Here is a 19,418-nt window from a genome sequence, read left to right as displayed (position 1 = left end):
TAGTCAGTAAAAAACAAAAAACAAATAGAGGAATGACTGAAGTGGTAGAGTACCAGCCAGGAGTGAAGAAGTCAAGCAAGAAGCTGGGTTGCCAGTAGCTCTTATCTATAATCCTGCCTACTCAGGAGGCTGAGATTTGAGAATCCCAATGTGAAGCCAACCCAGGCAGGCAGGAAAGTCTAAGACTCTTATTTCAAATGAACCAGAGAAAAGGTGATGGTGGAACTGTGCTCAAATATTAGAGCACCAGCCTTAAGTAAAAAAACTAAAGGAGAGCATCCAGGCCCTTGGTTCAAACCCCAGTTCTGGCTCACACACCAAAAAATTTATCACAGGCTCAAAGGGTAATTTAGCTCATTGGAATCAGGTGCTAGAACAAGAAAGTACAAATGAATTAAAACTTTAGAGACAAATGTCATTGACTTTAATATCTTTTAAGCTGTAAGTTTGGATCAAAGCTGATGAAAGGTGAAAAGAAAGCTTTAAAAGTCCAAATTAAATCCAAAGTAGTTCAGTCTTTAAATTCAAAGGCAATACACCATTCCTTACTTTCCAAGTAAAACCAGCTTTTATAGCAATTAAACAAAAAGCTTCAAAAAATTATGAGGAATTCTGTGAGGGAGAAAGGCTGCTTCTATTCCATGCAGATGGCCTGCTGTGTTAGGATTTAAATACATTTCTCCTCTTTAAAATTAAATGGTCTTTTCTAAGTTTGCTTATTTCTTCAAACAGTCTTTGAAACACTAGGAAATAAACAGAAGTGATTCTTCACCTCCTGCTTTCTAAAATACTTATGTAGAAAAGAGAATGCATCTAAAAAGACCATATTTTTCCAAGCACCAGTAACTCCTGCCTATAAATCTAACTTCTCAAGAGGCTGAGATACGAGGCTTTAAGTTCAAAGCTAGCCCTGGCAGGAGCATCTGTGAGACTCTTCTCTCCAATTAAACACTAAAAAAGCTGGCAAGTAGTACTGTGACTCAAGTGGTAGAGACTTGAGCAAGAAAGTTCAGGGACAGCACTTAGGCCCTGAGTACAAGCCCCAGGACTGGAACCAAAAACAACAACAAAAAAAAGCATTAAATTAAAAAGACCATATTTGGAGTTTGGGGCTAGGAATATGGCTTAGTGGTAGAGTGCTTGCCTAGCATGCATGAAGCCCTGGGTTCAATTTCTCAGTACCACATAAACATAAAGTCAGAAGTGGCATGGTGGCTAAAGTGGTAGAGTGCTAGCCTTTAGCAAAAGAAGCTCAGGGACAGTGCCTACCCCCTGAGTTCAAGCCCCAGGACTGGCAAAAAAAAAACCATATTAGCCTGTCCCTCTGGGGAATTACTGGGAAGTTAGGATTCCCCAGGTAATTCCCAGTAATTCCCCAGGTAGATGTTTTGGGTTTGGGAGGTAAAATTTTATCATATTTAAGACTTCAACACTGGTTGTGTTTGGGGTTTGAACTTGATACCTGGCACTGCACTTTTGTGTTTGCTAGACTAGCAGTCTACCACTAGAGCTACACCTCCAGACTTTTCTTCTCCTTTTACATATCACCATCTCATAAAATGAGCCTTTTTTTATCCGGTGAATCACTGATGTGAACACTTCGTTGAACACAGGGTTGGAGCTCTTTAGCTGCCATAGCATCGGTAAGATGGAACAGTCATTTCCTCTGGTCTTTGCCTCTTCCAGGCCTCCAAAGCTCCAAGCCTGCTGCTTATAATTCATGGTACTTCCAGCTTCAGATTTTATCTGTAGGGGTGTCAGAAATTGTCGATCCAGATTGATCTTGAGAGCAGGATTTGGGGTCCGTAAGCTTCTGAGGGCAGCACTTCCTGATGGTATTTTCTTCTTCTAATATGCTAAAGATGTTTTTCTTTCCACAGATGCTGAGTTGGTTTGTGAACGGACACTGAAATATTTTCTGGGAATTGCAGGAAGAAAATGGGTAGTTAGCTATTTCTGTAAGTATAATACAGCTTCTCCCCTCCTCCATTTAACACCTCAGAATTGCATTTTTGCACCTAACATTTTAACACCTAAGGTTTTTGCTGATGCTGAGCCTGAATTACCAAAAGGTCTTTAATGGTAACACAAAACTAGCTCTGTCTTTAATGCATATGGCTTTGTTCACATAAGCTGGTGATGCTGGGAAAATGGATTTCTTTTATAACTAATAGGACTTAATCTGCTCCTAGAAATGTTAGCATATGAACTTGGAATTTATTTAATAGGCAGAAATCTATGTGCATTAGCTAGCCACTTTTATTAGTTTAAGTTAAGCATTAACTGGGTCTCCAGGAGGAAATTTCTTCCACAAATCTTAATAAAGAGTGGTGGCTTGACTGGAGCCTGTGGCTCACACCTGTAATTCTATCTACTCAGGAGGCTGAGATCTGAGGATCTGGTTCAAAGCCAGCCAGAGCCAAACAGGCCCCATGAGATTCTTTTTTTTTTTTTTTTTTTTTGGTCCAGTTGTGAGGCCTGATCTCTGGGCCTGGGCACTGTCCCTCAGCTCTTCAGCTCAAGGCTAGCACTCTACCACTTGAGCCACAGCGCCACTTCTGGCTTTTTTTTTTTTTAATCTGCTTATAAGGAATTGAACCCAGGGCCTCATGCATGCAAGGCAAGCACTCTACCACTGAGCCACCTTCCCAGCCCCACCATGAGATTCTTATCTCTAACTGACTACTCAACCAGAAGTGGCTCTGTGGCTCAAGTGGTAAAGTACTAGCTTTGAGCACAAAGAGGCTCAGGGACAGCACCCAGGCCCTGAGTTCAAGCCCCACAACCAATTAAAAAGTGGGGTGGCTTCAGAGAGAGAAAACATTCATGAAGGGGGTATGTTCTTCTGCTTCTATGTGATCTGTCTTTTTCATGATCTCTTTAGGGGTGACCCAGTCTATTAAAGAAGGAAAAGTGCTGGATGAGGTAGGTACCTGATCTTACAAATTATTCAGATATGCTTGAAGCCATTAAGTCACACAAGTGTGTATCTGCTTTCTCCTCCCTCAGCCTCCTGAGTGCTGGGATTGCAGGTGTGTACCACCATGCCTGACTTTGACCAGTAATTTTTGTTTTTTCATTCATTTGTTTTATATTTCAAAAGAAATAGTTTTAGAGGGGACGGGAAAGGAATTTATAAAATAAAGATTAATAGGGACAAGAAATAGGACCCTCTGAATCTTGCATGAGTATAGATCTGAGGCTTTAAGTTCAAAGCTAGCCCTGGCAGAAGCATCTGTGAGACTCTTCTCTCCAATTAAACTCTAAAAAAGCTGGCAAGTAGTACTGTGACTCAAGTGGTAGCGCCTTGAGCAAGAAAACTCAGGGACGGCATTTAGGCCCTGAGTTCAAGCCCCAGGACTGGAACCAAAAAAAAAAAAATAAAACCCAAAAAAAAACAAAAACCAAACCAAAAAAAAAAATAAAAATAAAAAAAGCATTAAATTAAAAAGACAATATTTGGAGTTTGGGGCTAGGAATATGGCTTAGTGGTAGAGTGCTTGCCTAGCATGCATGAAGCCCTGCAGAAAATTGGCTGTTAAATGTTAAAGAAAAAATACTTAAATTAATATGCAAATGTGCTGCTTAGAAATCAGATTTTCAAAGAGATGTTGCTCCTATGATACTGAGAACAGTGAGAGGTAAATAAGGTAGAGTGTAGGTGGAAGAATAATTTTAGAACAGACAAGAACTGCTGGTGACAGTAGATCAGGCACAATAAAATTAGTGGAAGCTGCTTTAAACTATTATGCACTACTCAATATGTTCATAACTAATTAAATAACATTTTTTTATCTTTATTCAGTGACTATCAGGAGCCTACTATGTGTCACATATTTAGAATTTTACAGTAAATAAGACTAAGCTAGGTACTGGTGGCTCATGCCTGTAGTCCTAGCTACTCTAGAAGCTGAGATCTGAGGATCATGGTGGTTCAAAGCCCAGGCGGGAAAGTTCATGAGACTCTTACATCCAATTAACCACCAGAAAACCAGAAGTGGAGCTGTACCCCAAAGTGGTAGAGCACTATCTTTGAGCACAAAAGCCTAGACACAGTGCCCTGACTCTGAGTTCAAGCCCCATCACCAAGAAGAAAACAAAACAAAGACTGGCTAAATCCCTCTCTGGAATAATTCATCTTAATGGAGGAAAATATGCAATAAATAGAGATGAATTTAAGGTACCAGTAAAAGGGTAAGAAAAGCCGGGTGCTGATGGCTCACACCTCTAATCCTAGCTACTCAGGAGGCTGAGATCTGAGGGTTGAAGTTTGAAGCCAGCCCAGCAGCAAAGTCCATTAGACTCTTATCTCCAATTAATCACAGAGAAAACTGGAAGTAGTGCTGTGGTTCAAATGGTAGAGTGCTAGCCTTGAGCAAAATGAGGCTAGGGACAGTACCCAGGCCCAGAGTTCAAGCCCTAGGACCGGCCAAAAACCAAACAAAAGACTAAGAAGGACAGATTAGCCAGGTGTGATGGTACAGACCTGTAAGCCCAGTACTCAGGATTTTTTTTTTTTTTTTTTAAGATTCTGTCTTGAATGGGGAGGAGGAATAAAACAGACTGGCAATTGTCAGGGATAAAGGTTGACTGCTTCAGTTAAGGATGCCTATTAGAAAAGGTTGAGCTAAGAGTGGCGCTGTGGCTTAAGCGGTAGAGTGCTAGCCTTGAGCTGAAGTGCTGAGGGACCACGCCCTGGCCCAGAGTTCAAGCCCCACAACTGACAAAAACAAAAACAAAAAACAAGGTTGAGCTGAGAACTAAGTGATAAATAATTGCCCTTGAAAACTGAAGGGAAGGACAATTGGACAATTAAGAGGTCACAGAAAAGGTCTAGATCAGATAAGAGTTGAGGCTAATCCATAGCAAGGAATTCAAATTTTATTCTTAGCATAATTGGAAAACAGGCAGATGGCTTTAAAAACAAATGTGGGTTTGGCATCTTTATGGAGATAGCACTTGATAGTGAATTAAACTTGGAGAATAAAGAAGGAAATCAGGAGTTCTTGGATTGGGGCCTAAGAAACAGACTGGCTACATGAGGAGTCTGGGAATGTAACTCAACAGCAGTTTGCCTCACACATATAGAACCCTGAATTCAGCCTTCAAGACCACAAAAAAAAAAAAGAAAAAAAAAAAAAACTAATTAGATGAGAAGCCAGGCTCACACTTGTAATCCTAGCTACTCAAGAGGCTGAGATCTAATGATTGAGGTTCAAAGCCAGCCCAATCAGGAAAACTCATGAGACTCTATGTCTGTTTGTTTTTTTTTTTTTTGGGTCCGGTTGTGGGGCCTGAACTCTGGGCCTGGGCGCTGTCCCTCAGCTCTTCAGCTCAAGGCTAGCACTCTACCACTTGAGCCACAGCACCACTTCTGGCTCTTTTCTTTTTGCTTATGTGGTGCTGAGGAATCGAACCCAGGGCCTCATGCATGCAAGGCAAGCGCTCTACCACTGAGCCACCTTCCCAGCCCGAGACTCTATGTCAAATTAACTAGCAAAAAGCCAGAAGTGGAGCAATGGCTCACATGCCAGCCTTGAGTAGAAAAAGCAAAGCAAGAGTGCAAAGCCCTGCCAGCACTGGTAGCTCACACCTATAATCCTAGCTACTCAAGCCAAAAGTTTGTGAGACGTGTGTGTGTGTGTGTGTGTGTGTGTGTGTGTGTGTGTGTGTGTGTGTGTGTGTGTGTGTGAGAGTCAGTCGTGGGGCTTGAACTCTGGGCCTGGGCACTGTCTCTAAGCTCTTCAGCTCAAGGCAAGCGCCCTACCACTTAAGCCACATCGCCACTTCAGATCTCAGCCTCCTGAATAGCTAGGATTACAGGTGGGAGCCACCAGCACCAGCCTTCAGGAGACTCTTATCTCCAATAAGCTACCAAAAAAAGCTGGAAATGGAGCTGTGGCTCAAGAGCTAGAGTACTAGCCTTAAGCAGAAGCAGCTCAGGGACAGCACCTAGACCCTGAGTTCAAACTCCAGTTTGTTCCCCCCACCAAAAAAAACAAGTAGATAAATCAATTTTGAGATGTATGTAAGCTATCTGAAAAGAGAGATGAGAGACTTAAGTAGTCAGTGGAACACATAAGAAGCTGAGGTGCAATAAAGTCTAAATATGAAAGTCATCTTCAAATGACAAAAATTCATCACCTGGCTTCTCATTCACATGACTAGGAAATGCCATGTGTTCTTTCCCTTAGGAATAGCCTCTGGTTATACTCTTTCCTTTATTTTCCTTCATAGTACTCTTTTTTTTTTTTTTCTTTTGGTGCTAGTTCTTGGGCTTGGACTCAGGACCTGGGCACTGTCCTTGACCTCTTTTTGCTCAAGACTGGAGCCACAGCTGCACTTCTAACTCTTTGTTAGTGGATTGGAGATAAAGAGTCTTAAACTTTGCTGCCTGAGCTGGCTTTAACTAGGATCCTCAAATCCCACCCTCCTAAGGAGCTAGGATTACAGGCATGAGCCACTGACTGTTATATTTTGGCCTCATTAACTATACAAATCTCTCAGTGGAAAACTGAAAAGTCCATATTTGTTTAGATGGTAATGTACAGTTGATTTGAGATTTAAAGGATCGGAAATTGTCCAGTTATCTTTGAAACAGGACAGTATTAGCAGTTTAAATGCTAAGTGAATCTTTTGAGGGGAGAGAGATGTTGAAAATTAAAGTACATTAAGTCCCCGTGAGGTGAAAAGCTACTTTCTAATTTTTACATACCAAGACTTAAAGCAATGAATTGATTTCAGCAGCTATGATCCTTGTACCCCCAAAATAGTCATTTTATCCATTGTTTTTTTTTTTTTTTTTTTAGGGGGGGGTCCGGTCGTGGGGCCTGAACTCTGGCCTGAGCGCTGTCCCTCAGCTCTTCAGCTCAAGGCTAGAGCTCTACCACTTGAGCCACAGCGCCACTTCCGGCTTTTTTCTTTTTGCTTATGTGGTGCTGAGGAATCAAACCCAGGGCCTCGAGCATGCAAGGCAAGAGCTCTACCACTGAGCCATCTTCCCAGCTCGCTTTTTTTTTTTTTTAATCAAACCTGGTGATTCTGAATGTCTGAAATACAAGTGTCTACTTTGCTTCCACAGAAGGAGAGCTTCTCTTTCTCTAATCCAGTGGTTTGCATTTGGTTTCTTTCAGCATGATTTTGAAGTCAGAGGTGATGTGATCAATGGAAGAAACCACCAAGGACCAAAGAGAGCGAGGGAATCACAGGAGAAGGTAAAGCCCTTGAGTGCCTTCCCAAGATTGACAGAGCCCCTCCCACTCCCCCAACCCCTGCCTCTGGCTCTGCCTGCAGCTGCCTTGGAGATGATCCTCATCTGGTAAATGCATGCTGCTGGAGCACTGGCCTGGCACTTTCATAGGGGCTGCTTTAGGCCTCCCAGACAACAAGGCAAATAAGTATTATTTGTGCTTTCCCAGTAAGAGAATGTAGAGTGGTTGTGTAATTTGGATCTAGTCAAGGGTTCAAATCTCTGATAAGGGGCAGAGCTAGGATTTAAACAGAGCAAGTAATGACTTGCTAGGATGGCCGAAGTAACTTTGGCCAAATCATATTGTAGCAGATGATGGAGCTAGAACTATGTTGTCCCAGGGAGGTGGCTGTGCAAGATCTCATCCCTGCCAGTCGGGCCTGGGCTTAGCTGCTTTCTCAGGTTGCTGGTTAAGTGCTTGTGTTCCCCATCTGCTTTTCTTCCTCCTTCAAATGCACACTACTAGGCATTTCGGAATATTAAGAAGCACTTTTTTTTTTTTTTTGTCGGTCATGGGACCTAAACTCTGGGCCTGGGCACTGTCCCTCAGCTCTTCAGCTCAAGGCTAGCGCTCTACCATTTGAGCTACAGCGCCACTTCTGCTTATGTGGTTCTGAGGAATCGAACCCAAGGCCTCATGCATGCAAGGCAAGCACTCTACCATTGACCACCTTCCCAGGCCCATTAAGAAGCACTTTCTGTTCCCCTATGGCAACTTGCCACAGTACAGGTGGTTTTCTCTGGAAAGCTGCTATTGGAGGCTGAATTTGGAACCCTTGGGGTCTGTCTGTCCTCACCCTCTGAGCCTATGGAGTAACTGTCCCACATGCTAAGAAAAGCTGTTTGTCCTATTTCAGCTCCTGCCTTCACCCAGGGGGAGCCGGCCATTTGTTTTTACCCCGCTGGATGCCAGACAGAATCAGTGCCACATCCCTCCTTCCTTGGAGGAAATCTTGCATTCAGTGTAGCAATGATAGAAAGTGCCTAGTCAAAGAAATGACATTCTGAAGATACTAAATGTCACCATAGTATTTTCATGTAAAAGAGCAATGTATTTATACAGGTGAAGCTTCATATTTCTTATCTCTTAACTAGACATTCCCATCAGTGAGTGTCAGCCTGAAAATACAAATTCCTGATCTTTTGTACTTTACATGTGGCAGCATTTGGCTTCTACTGGCTGCCTGGGGAGAACTTTGCTTTATATGTGTCTAGGCCTGTCAATAAGTTGGAGATGCATTTTGTTCATAAAGATAGGGAGAACAGCACAGGTAGAAACTGTCACTTAAAAGACAAAGACTTGCCAGGAATCAGTGACTCACTCCTGTAATCCCAGCTACTCAGGAGGTTGAGATCTGAGGATCACAGTTCAAAGCCAGCTGGGCAGGAAAGTTTGTGAGACTCTTATCTCCAATTAACTGCCAAAAAAGCCGGAAATGGCACTGTGGCTCAAAGTGGTAAAGCATTAGCCTTGAGCAAAAACACTCAGGAATAGTGCCCATTCCTTGAGTTTAAAGCCCCAGGACTAGCCCAAAAAGAGGGAGTGGGGGGGACTTATTCTACTGTCCTTTTTCTTCTTTGGGGGAAAGAAGACGCATGTGTGTTTTCAGCTTCCTAATGTTCCTATCTCAATTTCTTTGACACCAGGTAAACTCTAGGCCTAGCCCGTTTTCCTGTTAGCTCCCTCCTTCTGGGTTTGGGACTTGAACTCAGGGTCTGACACTTTTGCTCACAGACTGGTGCTCTTCCACCTGAGCCATACCTCCAGCAGGGGGTTTGTCCCTGTGGCACAAATTTAAGGGTTTTGTTATTGTTTTTATTTTTTGTTCTGGTACTTAGAGCCTGGATGCTGTCCTTTGGCTTTTTTGCTCAAGGCTAGCACTCTACCACTTGAGCCACAGCTCTATTTCTAGCTTTTTGATGATTGATTGGAAATAGTCTCACGAACTTTCCTGCCCAGGCTAGCCTCAAACCACAATCCTCAGATCTCAGACTCCTGAGTAGCTAGAATCATAGTCATGAGCCACTGACACCTGGCTAAGCTTTCTTTTTTCTTTCTTTTTTCAGTGGGGCCTGAACTCTGGGCCTGGGCACTGTCCCTCAGCTCTACAGCTCAAGGCTAGCGCTCTACCACTTGAGCCACAGCACCACTTCCGGCTTTTTTCTTTTTGCTTATGGGGTGCTGAGGAATCGAACCCAGGGCCTCAGGCATGCAAGGCAAGCGTTCTACTACTGAGCCATCTTCCCAGCCCCCTGGCTAAGCTTTCTTTTGCATGATACCTGAGTCCTTTCTTAAGAACCTGTACCAGGATGTGAAAATTTGTGTCGTCCAACTCAGTTATCACCAGCCATGTGGTACTATTTAGATTTTAATTAAGATATGAAGTTCAGAGGCTGGGAAGGTGGCGCAGTGGTAGAGCACTTGCCTTGTGTGCATGAGGCCCTGGGTTCAATTCCCAGCACCACATAACCAGGGGGAAAAAAGCCGGAAGTGGCGCTGTGGCTCAAGTGGTAGAGCACTAGCCTTAAGCTGAATAGCTGAAGGACTGCGCCAAGGCCCAGAGTTCAGGCCCATGACTGGACCCAAAAAATAAAAAATAAAATAAAGAGGCTGGGAAGGTGGCTCATTGGTAGACCGCTTGCCTTGCATGCCTGAGGCCCTGGGTTCGATTCCTCAGCACCACATAAGCAAAAAGAAAAAAGCCAGAAGTGGCGCTGTGGCTCAAGTGGTAGAGCACTAGCCTTGAACTGAAGAGCTGAGGGACAGCGCCCACGCCCAGAGTTCAGGCCCCACGACTAGACCCAAAAAAATAAATAAATAAAATAAAATACGAAGTTCTGTTCCTTACCCCAACATTTCAAGTGCCCAGTAATCACGTATGACTCCTAGATAGCCTACTAGGGCAGGTACAGAGCAGTTCCAATGTAACAGAAAGTCTTTGAGCAGTGCTGAAGAGCACTGTAAATGGAAATTCCCCTAGGAGATACAATGTAATCTATGTCTTCAGGAAACCAGGCAGTCAGACCAGTTGGGTGAGGAGAGGCAGAACCAGGCTACATTATAGATTAAAAACTGCCTGGCTGTGACCAGGTACAGTGGCTCATGTCTATAATCCTATTATTCAGGAGGCAGAGATCTGAGGAACAAGGTTCATAGCCAGCCTGGGCAGAAAAGTTCATGAGACTGTCTCTAAAATAACCAACCTAAAGTATAGATGGGCTGGGAATGTGGCTTTGTGGAAGAGTGCTTGCCTAGCATGCATGAAGCCCTGGGTACCATTCCTCAGTACCACAAAAACAAAAAAGCCAGAAGTGGTGCTATGGCTCAAGTGGTAGAATACTAGCCTTGAACAAAAAGAAGCTTGGGGACAGTGCCCAGGCCCTAAGTTCAAGTCCCAGGACTGGCAAAAAAAAAAAAAAAATATATATATATATATATATATATATAGAGAGAGAGAGAGAGAGAGAGAGAGAGCTAAAGTACTACTATGGGAAGTACAGGGCACCAAAATTGACCTCAAGTCCTCACTTTCTGGCAAGAAGTGAATTCAGGCAAGCCAACATAAGTAAAGGTAATAGGAAAGATTCACTGCCCTTCTTTCCTTATTCTCTTGTTCTTCTTACTTCCTCATTCTTCTGTTGGCTCCAGCCCCTGTTTGGTTTAGCAGCTTATCCTGCCATATGCAAGTGCTGTAGATCAAAATACCCTGATTGACTGTTTTCCTGATAACTTGACCACTACAACACCAGCTGAGCAAGCAAACAAACCAAGAAAACTTGAGGCCCTGAGTTACAAGCCCCCAAACCAACAATTAATTAACAAGAGCAAAAAGGGTTGGAGATGTGGATCCAACAGGAAAGCACCTACCTAATGAGCATGAAGCCCTGAGCTCAAATCTTAGTACCACAAACAAACAAAAAAGTTCAGTGGCTATTATCAGAGCAGTGTAAAAGAAAGACAAAAAGAGCATGTACACATAGAATAAACAGACTGCTATGCTTATTGGGATCATAGTATTGAAGTACCGGTCTGAATAAACAAACCACTAGCTTTGAATTTCTTGCCATCTAAGCCTTTTATTAAACATAAAGAAAGGCCTCTCTAACAAGAAGTAAAATTACCTGCAAAGGTCATACATGAGACTCTTATCTCCAGTAAGTCAGCAAACAGCTGAAACTGGAGGTATAGTTCAAATGGTAGAGCACCAGCTATGAGCAAGCAAAAAAGCCAAATGAAAGTTTGAGGCTCTGAGTTCAAACCTCAGTACTAGCACAAGAAAAACAGCCTTCTCATCCAATGTGATGGCACAAAACTAATGTCAGCACTCTAGAGGCACAGCAGAAGGAAGTCTTAAATCTGTCAGTGTTCTGGACATTGGACTGATTGTTTCTGGGAAGTAGCAGTTGTCAGCTGGTAAAGAAAAGTTGTTCCTTTTTCAGGAGTGTGTTTTGTTGCTTTTTTTGCTAGTACCTGGGCTTGAACTTGGGGCCTTGCACTCTCACTTGGTGGTTGCACTTGCTCACAACTGGTACTCAACTACTTGAGCCTTTCCTCTAAAGCCTTTTCTCCAGTTGCAGCATTTTGCTGATGGCTTAGAAAGTTGTGCTAATTTTTCTGTCCAGGCTGACTTTAAACCTCATTCCTCAGATCTTAGCCTCCTAAGCAGCTAGGATTACAAACCTGAGCTACTTGCTTGCAGCGTCTCCATATTTTCATGTAAATGCCCATTCTCAGTTGTGACTGTGTTTTTCTCCATCGCCCATTATGCTCTCTCTCTCTCTCTTTCTCTCTTGCAGCTTTTCACAGGCCTAGAAATCTGTTGCTATGGGCCCTTTACCAACATGGCTATAGGTAAGTGCCTGGAAGAACTGCAAAGTTCCAACACCAGCCTCTCTTAACATAGTGGTGATGTAGTCAGGGTCACCCTATGGAGGTCCCTGAGATTGCTGAGACGTTGTAGAGCCTATTCTATTAATCGATCACCCTCCAAACCACTTGACACCTAAACATCATCCTATGACCAAAAACAAAAACCTAGAGTCAGGCACCGGTGGCTCACACCTGTAATCCTAGCTGAAAGGATCCTTCAAGACCCTCCCAGGGGACAACACAGAGGCAAGCAGGCGCAGAAGAAACATTATTGTAAGGTTTATTAGAGGGGCCATATCTCTCCTGGAGAGGGAGCACATGGTGTCTGTCCCCATCCAAGGCATGGTCAGTCTCTGGGAAGTGAGGTAAAATGCATGAACAACAGGTGGACCTGGGTAGAGAGGGAGTGGCCAGCTGTAGGGTGGGAACTCTAGAGCAAGGAGGACCTTAAGTCTGGGTGGAGCTGAGGACCAAAGGTGGGGATAATATAACACTAGCTACTCAGGAGGCTGAAATCTGAGGATCACCAGTCAAAGCTGGCCTTAGCAGGAACATCCATGAGACTCTTAGCTCCAATTAACCACCAAAAAAACAGAAGTGGTGTTGTGATTCAGATGGCAGAGTACGGGCTGGGAAAGTGACCCAGTGGTAGAGCGCTTGCCTTGCATGCATGAGGCCCTGGGTTCGATTCCTCAGTACCACACAAGCAAAAAGAAAAAAGCTGGAAGTGGCGCTGCGGCTCAAGTGGTAGAGCACTAGCCTTGAGCTGAAGAGCTGAGGGACAGCGCCCAGACCCAGAGTGCAAATGCCACGACTGGACCCCCCCCAAAAAAATAAATAAAAATCAAATGGCAGAGTGCTCACCTTTGAACTGAATAGCTGAGGGACAGTGCCCAAGCCCAGAGTTCAAGACCCACAACCAACAACAAAAAAAAAAAAAACTAAGCCTCTTTCATAGTGCATGATGAGTTTAGTGAAGAGTTAGGATTCAGAGCCTGAGTGCTGGTATAAACATAGTTACTCAGGAAACATCTAAGGATGGACTTTTCTTTTTTTTGGGTGGGGGGGTCCGGTCTTGAGGCCTGAATTCTGGGCCTGGGGCGCTGTCCCTCAGCTCTTCAGCTCCAGGCTAGCGCTCTACCACTTGAGCTGCAGCGCCACTTCTGGCTTTTTTCTTTTTGCTTATGTGGTGCTGAGGATCAAACCCAGGGCCTCATGCATGCAAGGCAAGCACTCTACCACTGAGCCACCTTCCCAACCCCTAAGGATGCACTTTCTAAGCCAGCCCAGGCTTCGAAAAATCTGTGAAACTCTCTCTCTAACTCATTAGCCAAAAGCCAGAAGAGAAGCTATTGTTCAAATGGTAGAACATCAGCCTTGAGCAGAAAAGGTCAGGGGCCGGGAAGGTGGCTCAGTGGTAGAGCACTTGCCTTGCATGGATGAGGCCCTGGGTTTGATTCCTCAGCACCACATAAGCAAAAAGCCAGAAGTGGCGCTGTGGCTCAAGTGGTAGAGCGCTAGCCTTGAGCTGAAGAGCTGAGGGACAGCTCCCAGGCCCCATGACCATTCCAAAAAAAAAAGTCAAATGAGAGCAGAAACCCAGAATTCAAGTCCCCCACCCCCACCCCCAAAAAAAAGCACAAAAAAAAGGAAGAAAAAAGCTAAGATTCAGGGCAGTGTATTTTGTACTCAAATAAGGGCAGAGCTGCTGTTATTGCCCATTTGGACTAAGACAGGAAACCAGAATTAGGGAGAAAATATGTGGGATTTGTAAATGTCCAGAAAAAGTTCTGCTCTTCCTAAACATTGGTTTAATATAGAGAAGAGAGCACTGCAGCTCCTAAGCCTTGTGGGTCTGAGGCCACACACAGGCCCTGAGCAGAGGAACACACTTGATGAACAATTTCTAATTAAATTTGACATTGAATAAGATGTTGCAGTTAGACTGCTATAGGACTGGACTCGGGTTGTGCAGCACCAAGGGCCTCCCTCTTGCATGTATAAATTAAGTTTCTTTTCAAAACAAAGGCTTAAACTACCTGTGCTTCCTGGAGTCCACTTCTACCCCAGGGACTCCAGTTTCATTTTGGAGAGGAAGGCTTCAGTATCTGGTCACAAGCAGAGGAGCAGCAGCAAAAGATCCTGGCAATGTATTTTGCTGTCTTCTTCTTGACTGGTTATTGATTGGTTTTTATGAAATCTTGAAGTGCTATTTGAGGATTTTTTTTTAATATACTTTGTCAAAGTGAAAACAAGGGTCTCTAACAGGTAGCATTTCTGGAGAGGTAACTTAGTAAACCTCAGTTTAAAGTAGAGCAACTCAGAACTTCCCAAAAATGAGCTTTTCAAAGAGAGCAACATCTGTTTTGGATCCCCAGGGACCTCCACAGGAGCCCAGAAGATACCCATAGGTCAGTTCTGTTGACTCTCCAGGTACAGGTGGAACATCTCTACAATCTTAATTTTTTATTTCCCAGAATATATGGCTCCAGCTCAGCATGTGGCCTTTCCTGCTGACATGCTGAGTCCCTGACCAGGGTGACATGTATTTTTACACTGGATCAATTATCTTCCCTCAGTCTCTTGACATTTACAGTAATTACACCAAGTATGGTGCTCTCTGTGGTTGTGATTATCAATTACCAACACAGTCTTAGAATGCAGGGAGGGAAGAAAAAAGGTGGGGAGTGGTGAGTATTTTTTCACACAATATCTTATCTAGCAATTTAGCAAATTAATGGAAATTAGATCTTGGAGGGTTTTTTTTTTTTTCTTCCTAACTGTTTTATTTGAGAGTCTATGGAACCTTATCTACCATGGCATATGGAGACTGATAACCAGAATAACTGTGGCAAATTGATTTAGAATGCATACTAATGTTAAGGCTTTTCTGTCCTTTGGAGCTGGGAGACAAGGGCTCACCCACTGAGTAATCCAGTTGTAGACTTCCTTTGGGGAGGCAGTGGAGGAGGGAGCAGGTTATATATGTGGATCACTGAAATGATTTAGGATCTGATTGTCGTATGTAGATCAACTGGAGTGGGTACTGCAGCTGTGTGGGGCCTCAGTAGTAAAGGAGCTTTCATCAATCACCGTGGGCACAGTAAGTGTTTGGGGCCCTGTCATAGAAGAAGACACATATTCTCTTCTGCAGTTGAGCAGGTGTGGAGTATAGCCTCAAAGCGTCTTTCCTAGCCAAGTGTTGGTGGCTCACCCCTGTAATCCTAGCTACTCAGGAGGCTGAGATCTGAGGATCATAGTTCAAAGCCACCCTCGCAAGAAAGTCCATGACACTCTTATCTCCAATTAACAACCAGCAAACAGGAAGTGGCACTGTGGCTCAAGTGGGAGAGTGCTAGCCTTGAGCTGAAGAGCTAAGGGACAGCGCTAAACCCTGAGTTCAAGCCACATGACCAACAACAAAAAAGAGTTCAAGACCTACGACCAACCAAAAAAAAATTCTTTCCTGGGCTGGGAATGTAGTTTAGTGATAAAGTGCCTGCCTAGCATGCATGAAGCCCTGGATTCGATTCTTCACTACCACGTAAACAGAAAGAGCCGGAAATGTTGTGGTTCAAGTGGTAGAGTGTTAGCCTTGAGCAAAAGAAGCTGAGGGACAGTGCCCAGGCCCTGAGTTCAAGCCCCACAACTGGCCAAAAAAAGTCTTTCCTAACAGAAGACTCATCTGAATGGGCTAGGGACTTAGGAGCTGTGGTATTTACTGTACTGAGGGGAGGCCTTTACCCTCTAATTGTTTTTGCCATGTGCTCTTCCCCCACTGTCTGGCTACCCTGAGCATAGTCAGCTTCAGCAAACAAGAAATAGTAAAGAGACCGTTCCAAAAGCCCCAATCTGACCTCCTCAATATTCTCTCCTTGGGGTTGCAGTGCTCTCCCCTAATTGTGGTCATACAGCCAGATGCCTGGACAGAAGACAGTAGCTTCCAGGGTAAGTTCCCCCATGTACCAATGTCATATGGGGTCCTTTTGTGTGGGTTTGATTCAAACATTTTGTTGTTGTTTTATATTATAAAAATAATAATGATATGCTGAATATTGGTGTTTCATCCTAGATATTCAGGTGGCTGAGACCTGGAACATCATATTCAAAGCCTGCAAAGCAGAAAAGTCCATGAGACTTTTTGTTGTTGTTGGTCATGGGGTTTGAACTTATTAGCACTTGGTCCATTTCTGGTCTTTTTGCTATTTGGTTGATGATAAGAGTCTCATAGAAGCCTGTGCCAGTGGCTCATGCCCATAATCCTAGCTATTCAGGAGGCTAAAATCTGAGGTGAATTGTCATTCAAAGCCAGCTTGGGCAGGAAAGCCCCTGAAACTCTTATCTCCAATTAATCACCAGAAAACTGGAAGTGGCTCTGTGGTTCAAGTGGTAGAGCACTTGTCTTGAGCTGAGGACTTCAGGGATGGCACGCAGACCCAGAATTCAAGCCCCGAGACCAACCAAAAAAAAAAAGGAAGTTACGCTATGGCTCAAAGTGGTAGAATACTAGCCCTGAGCAAAAGAGCTCAGGGACAGCGCTAAACCCTGAGTTCAAGCCACATGACCAACAACAAAAAAGATAAGTAAATAAATAAAGAGGACTGTGGTCCAAGCCTGCCTGAGCATAAATGTGAGACCCTGTTCAAAAAATAACAAAAGCAAAAAGGTCTAGATATTTGGCTCAAGTGGTAGAACACCTTCCTAGAAAGCATAAGGCCCAAAATACTGAAAAACAATAATAATAATGCATGAACATTTTCAATGGTGGGTGGTTTAAATATGAATATTCATCACAGAAAATGTACTCTAGCACAAAAACAAATAGTAATCCACTATTGGAGATGACCTTATAAAAACTTTCCAAGTAAGCCGGGCGCTGGTGGCTCACGCCTGTAATCCTAGCTACTCAGGAGGCTGAGATCTGAGAATCACAGTTCAAAGCCAGTCCGGGCAGGAAAGACTGTGAGACTCCTATCTCCAATAAACCACCAGAAAACCGGAAGTGGCGCTGTAGCTCAAGTGGTAGAGCGCTCGCCTTGAGCTGAAGAGCTGAGGGACAGCGCCCAGGCCCAGAGTTCAAGCCCCACGACCGACAAAAAAAAAAACTTTCCAAGTATAAGTACATGTATATACATATGTATACATGTGTATTTTACACAAATGTGATTGTGCTCATTATATTGTTTAGTTCTAAAGGTATTTTTGCACATCATTAAAATGCAGTGTTGTTTTACTCTGTGGTGGCTTTTCCTCTAAAGTTCATGGTAATACAGTAGTTAATAGCTGGACTTTTTACCAACAATCATTCATCAGACTTCTGAGTAAGGTCTCACTTATATCCTGAAGCGTTGCTTAAGAGAAACAGTTTGACTCTTACCTGACCCTAAGAACTTATATAATCAGGTTGAAGGAGTAGATTTATTAAGAGTCTGGCCAGGAAAAATAGTTGACACTAATTTCTGCTTGTGTTCTGTCCCCAGCCATCAGTCAGTTGTGTGAAGCATCCGTGGTGACGCGGGAGTGGGTATTGGACAGTGTGGCCCTCTACAAGCGCCAGGATTTGGGCACCTACCTGATAACGCAAATCCCCTACAATGAAGATAGCAGCCAGCCACAGGTCAAAACCACAGGGCCCCAAGGATGAACTTAAACAGTGGCCTTTTCTAACCCGGAGACTGCCTCTTACTACTGAATCCTTCCATAGTCCTGTTTACTAAATGTTTTATGTTCATAGGCCTGGCCGGGGGACAGAAGGGCACTGTTTATGTGAGGGCCCCTTCAAGATTTTCAGTTTCAAGTTTTCCTTTGAAAATTGCCATGAGCACAGAATTGTGGCAATCTTTCACCTAACAATGTAAAATCATTTAAACCCTACCAATTGAACAAGGTGCTGACTCATTATTTATTCCTGGTACTAGAGCTAGCGGCACAGGTGGCTCAGCCTCGGAAGAATACCTAAACTGGTTTCTCTAGAATCCTGTGTACAGACCTTTCCATGGAAGGAGCATGCTTGAGACCTGTGATTTGACTTAACATCAGAACAGTCTGCAAGGCCCGAAGTTCTATGCCCAGCACCACACTCAGAAAAATAAGAATGGTCGTCCTTAGACAGCTGTCAAATGTTGGGTGCAGACTTGGGGAGGAGGTTTGGGGGCAGATGATGAATATGAATAAGGAACTTGAGGATTAGCTAGAGATCTCCAAACATCTGCACTTAGTCACTGGACTAATTTCTGATTTGCAGAATATTTTCAAAAAATGTGTCCAAAGAGTCTGCTAATTCCCCATTAGTGACTAATTTTTATTGTTGTGGTTCTGGTATAGGGTCTCTACTATGAATATTTCATGTTTGTAAAATGACAGATGCCACCAGGAAAGGTGCTATTGCTTTCTTTGAAGTAATTTTTTCCCCTTTTGCTGCCTATTTCTGAGAGGTACCACTTCATAAATAATTCTGCTTGCTAAAGGAAGAGAACATGTTTTCCATAAACACATTATCTAAGACTGTTGTAACTGTTGGAAGACCTAGGTCTTCCCTAGCCCACAGAGTACAAGGGCAGGGAAGACTTGATTGCATAAAATGTGTTTTGTAAATGTCTTGCTACGAACACTGCAAGTGAACTTGGTAGCAAATATTGTCACCAAGAGTGACCCATCTTGAAACCCATCTGCTGACTTTCTGAGTCTTCTATCACACTTTCTCGGCTCCCTTATCCACAAAATAGAAGAGAGCAGATTCAGCTACAGGGCACCTTTAATCCTAGCTAGTCAGGAGACTGAGATCGGAGGATCCTGGTTCAGAGCTTGTCCAGGAAGACAAATCTAAAAGATGGTTAAAGTAAAAGGCAGAAAGTGTAGCTATGGCTTAAGTGGTAGAGTACCAGCCTTGAGCAAAAAAGCAACGCGAGAGTGTGAAGACCTGAGTTCAAATACCAGCACAAAAAAAAAGAAAAGAGAATAACATGTGCCTCCTAGGCTGACTGAGGCAACTCAAATACTTTTTGTGTCTTCTGTTACAAATGGTCACAGATTTAGTGACTTACAACTTCTGTTTAGTATTTAACTTTATATGGGTTGGAAGTCTCAGGTGTGGCTAGAGAATGTAGGCTAAATGCTAGTTTAATTACTTAACAGGTGAAAAGCTCTGGCCCAATCATCAACACTGAGGAAAAAAGTCTCAGGTAGCCAGGCGCCAGTGGCTGTAATCCTAACTACTCAGGAGGCTGAGATCTGTGGATCATGGTTCAAAGCCAGCCCCCACAGGAAAGTCCATGAGACTCTTATTTCTGTCCTTTTATA

The 19,418-nt window shown here is 43.6% G+C and overlaps 1 protein-coding gene across 4 annotated transcripts in view; it reads left to right on the top strand.

The window, feature by feature from the left end:
* Brca1 (BRCA1 DNA repair associated) overlaps window positions 1-18,757 on the top strand; it is an 81,737-nt gene extending 62,980 nt beyond the window's left edge. For 3 of the 4 annotated variants that reach the window (XM_042674021.1, XM_042674020.1, XM_042674019.1), the window contains exons 17-23: window positions 1,881-1,958; window positions 2,885-2,925; window positions 7,134-7,214; window positions 12,047-12,101; window positions 15,149-15,222; window positions 16,007-16,067; window positions 17,600-18,757. In XM_042674021.1, the coding sequence (XP_042529955.1) occupies window positions 1,881-1,958; window positions 2,885-2,925; window positions 7,134-7,214; window positions 12,047-12,101; window positions 15,149-15,222; window positions 16,007-16,067; window positions 17,600-17,763 (554 nt within the window). In that variant the 3' untranslated portion in view covers window positions 17,764-18,757. The remainder of the gene's footprint in view (window positions 1-1,880; window positions 1,959-2,884; window positions 2,926-7,133; window positions 7,215-12,046; window positions 12,102-15,148; window positions 15,223-16,006; window positions 16,068-17,599) is intronic. The other variant, XM_042674022.1, reaches the window with a different exon arrangement.
* The last annotated feature ends 661 nt before the right edge of the window (window positions 18,758-19,418 follow it).

Source organism: Dipodomys spectabilis, unplaced genomic scaffold (genome assembly GCF_019054845.1).
Source record: "Dipodomys spectabilis isolate Male_0828 unplaced genomic scaffold, ASM1905484v1 ptg000018l, whole genome shotgun sequence".
Lineage (NCBI taxonomy): Eukaryota > Metazoa > Chordata > Mammalia > Rodentia > Heteromyidae > Dipodomys > Dipodomys spectabilis.
Note: the sequence above shows the minus strand (reverse complement) of the source record. Positions and strands in the feature narration are given on the sequence as shown.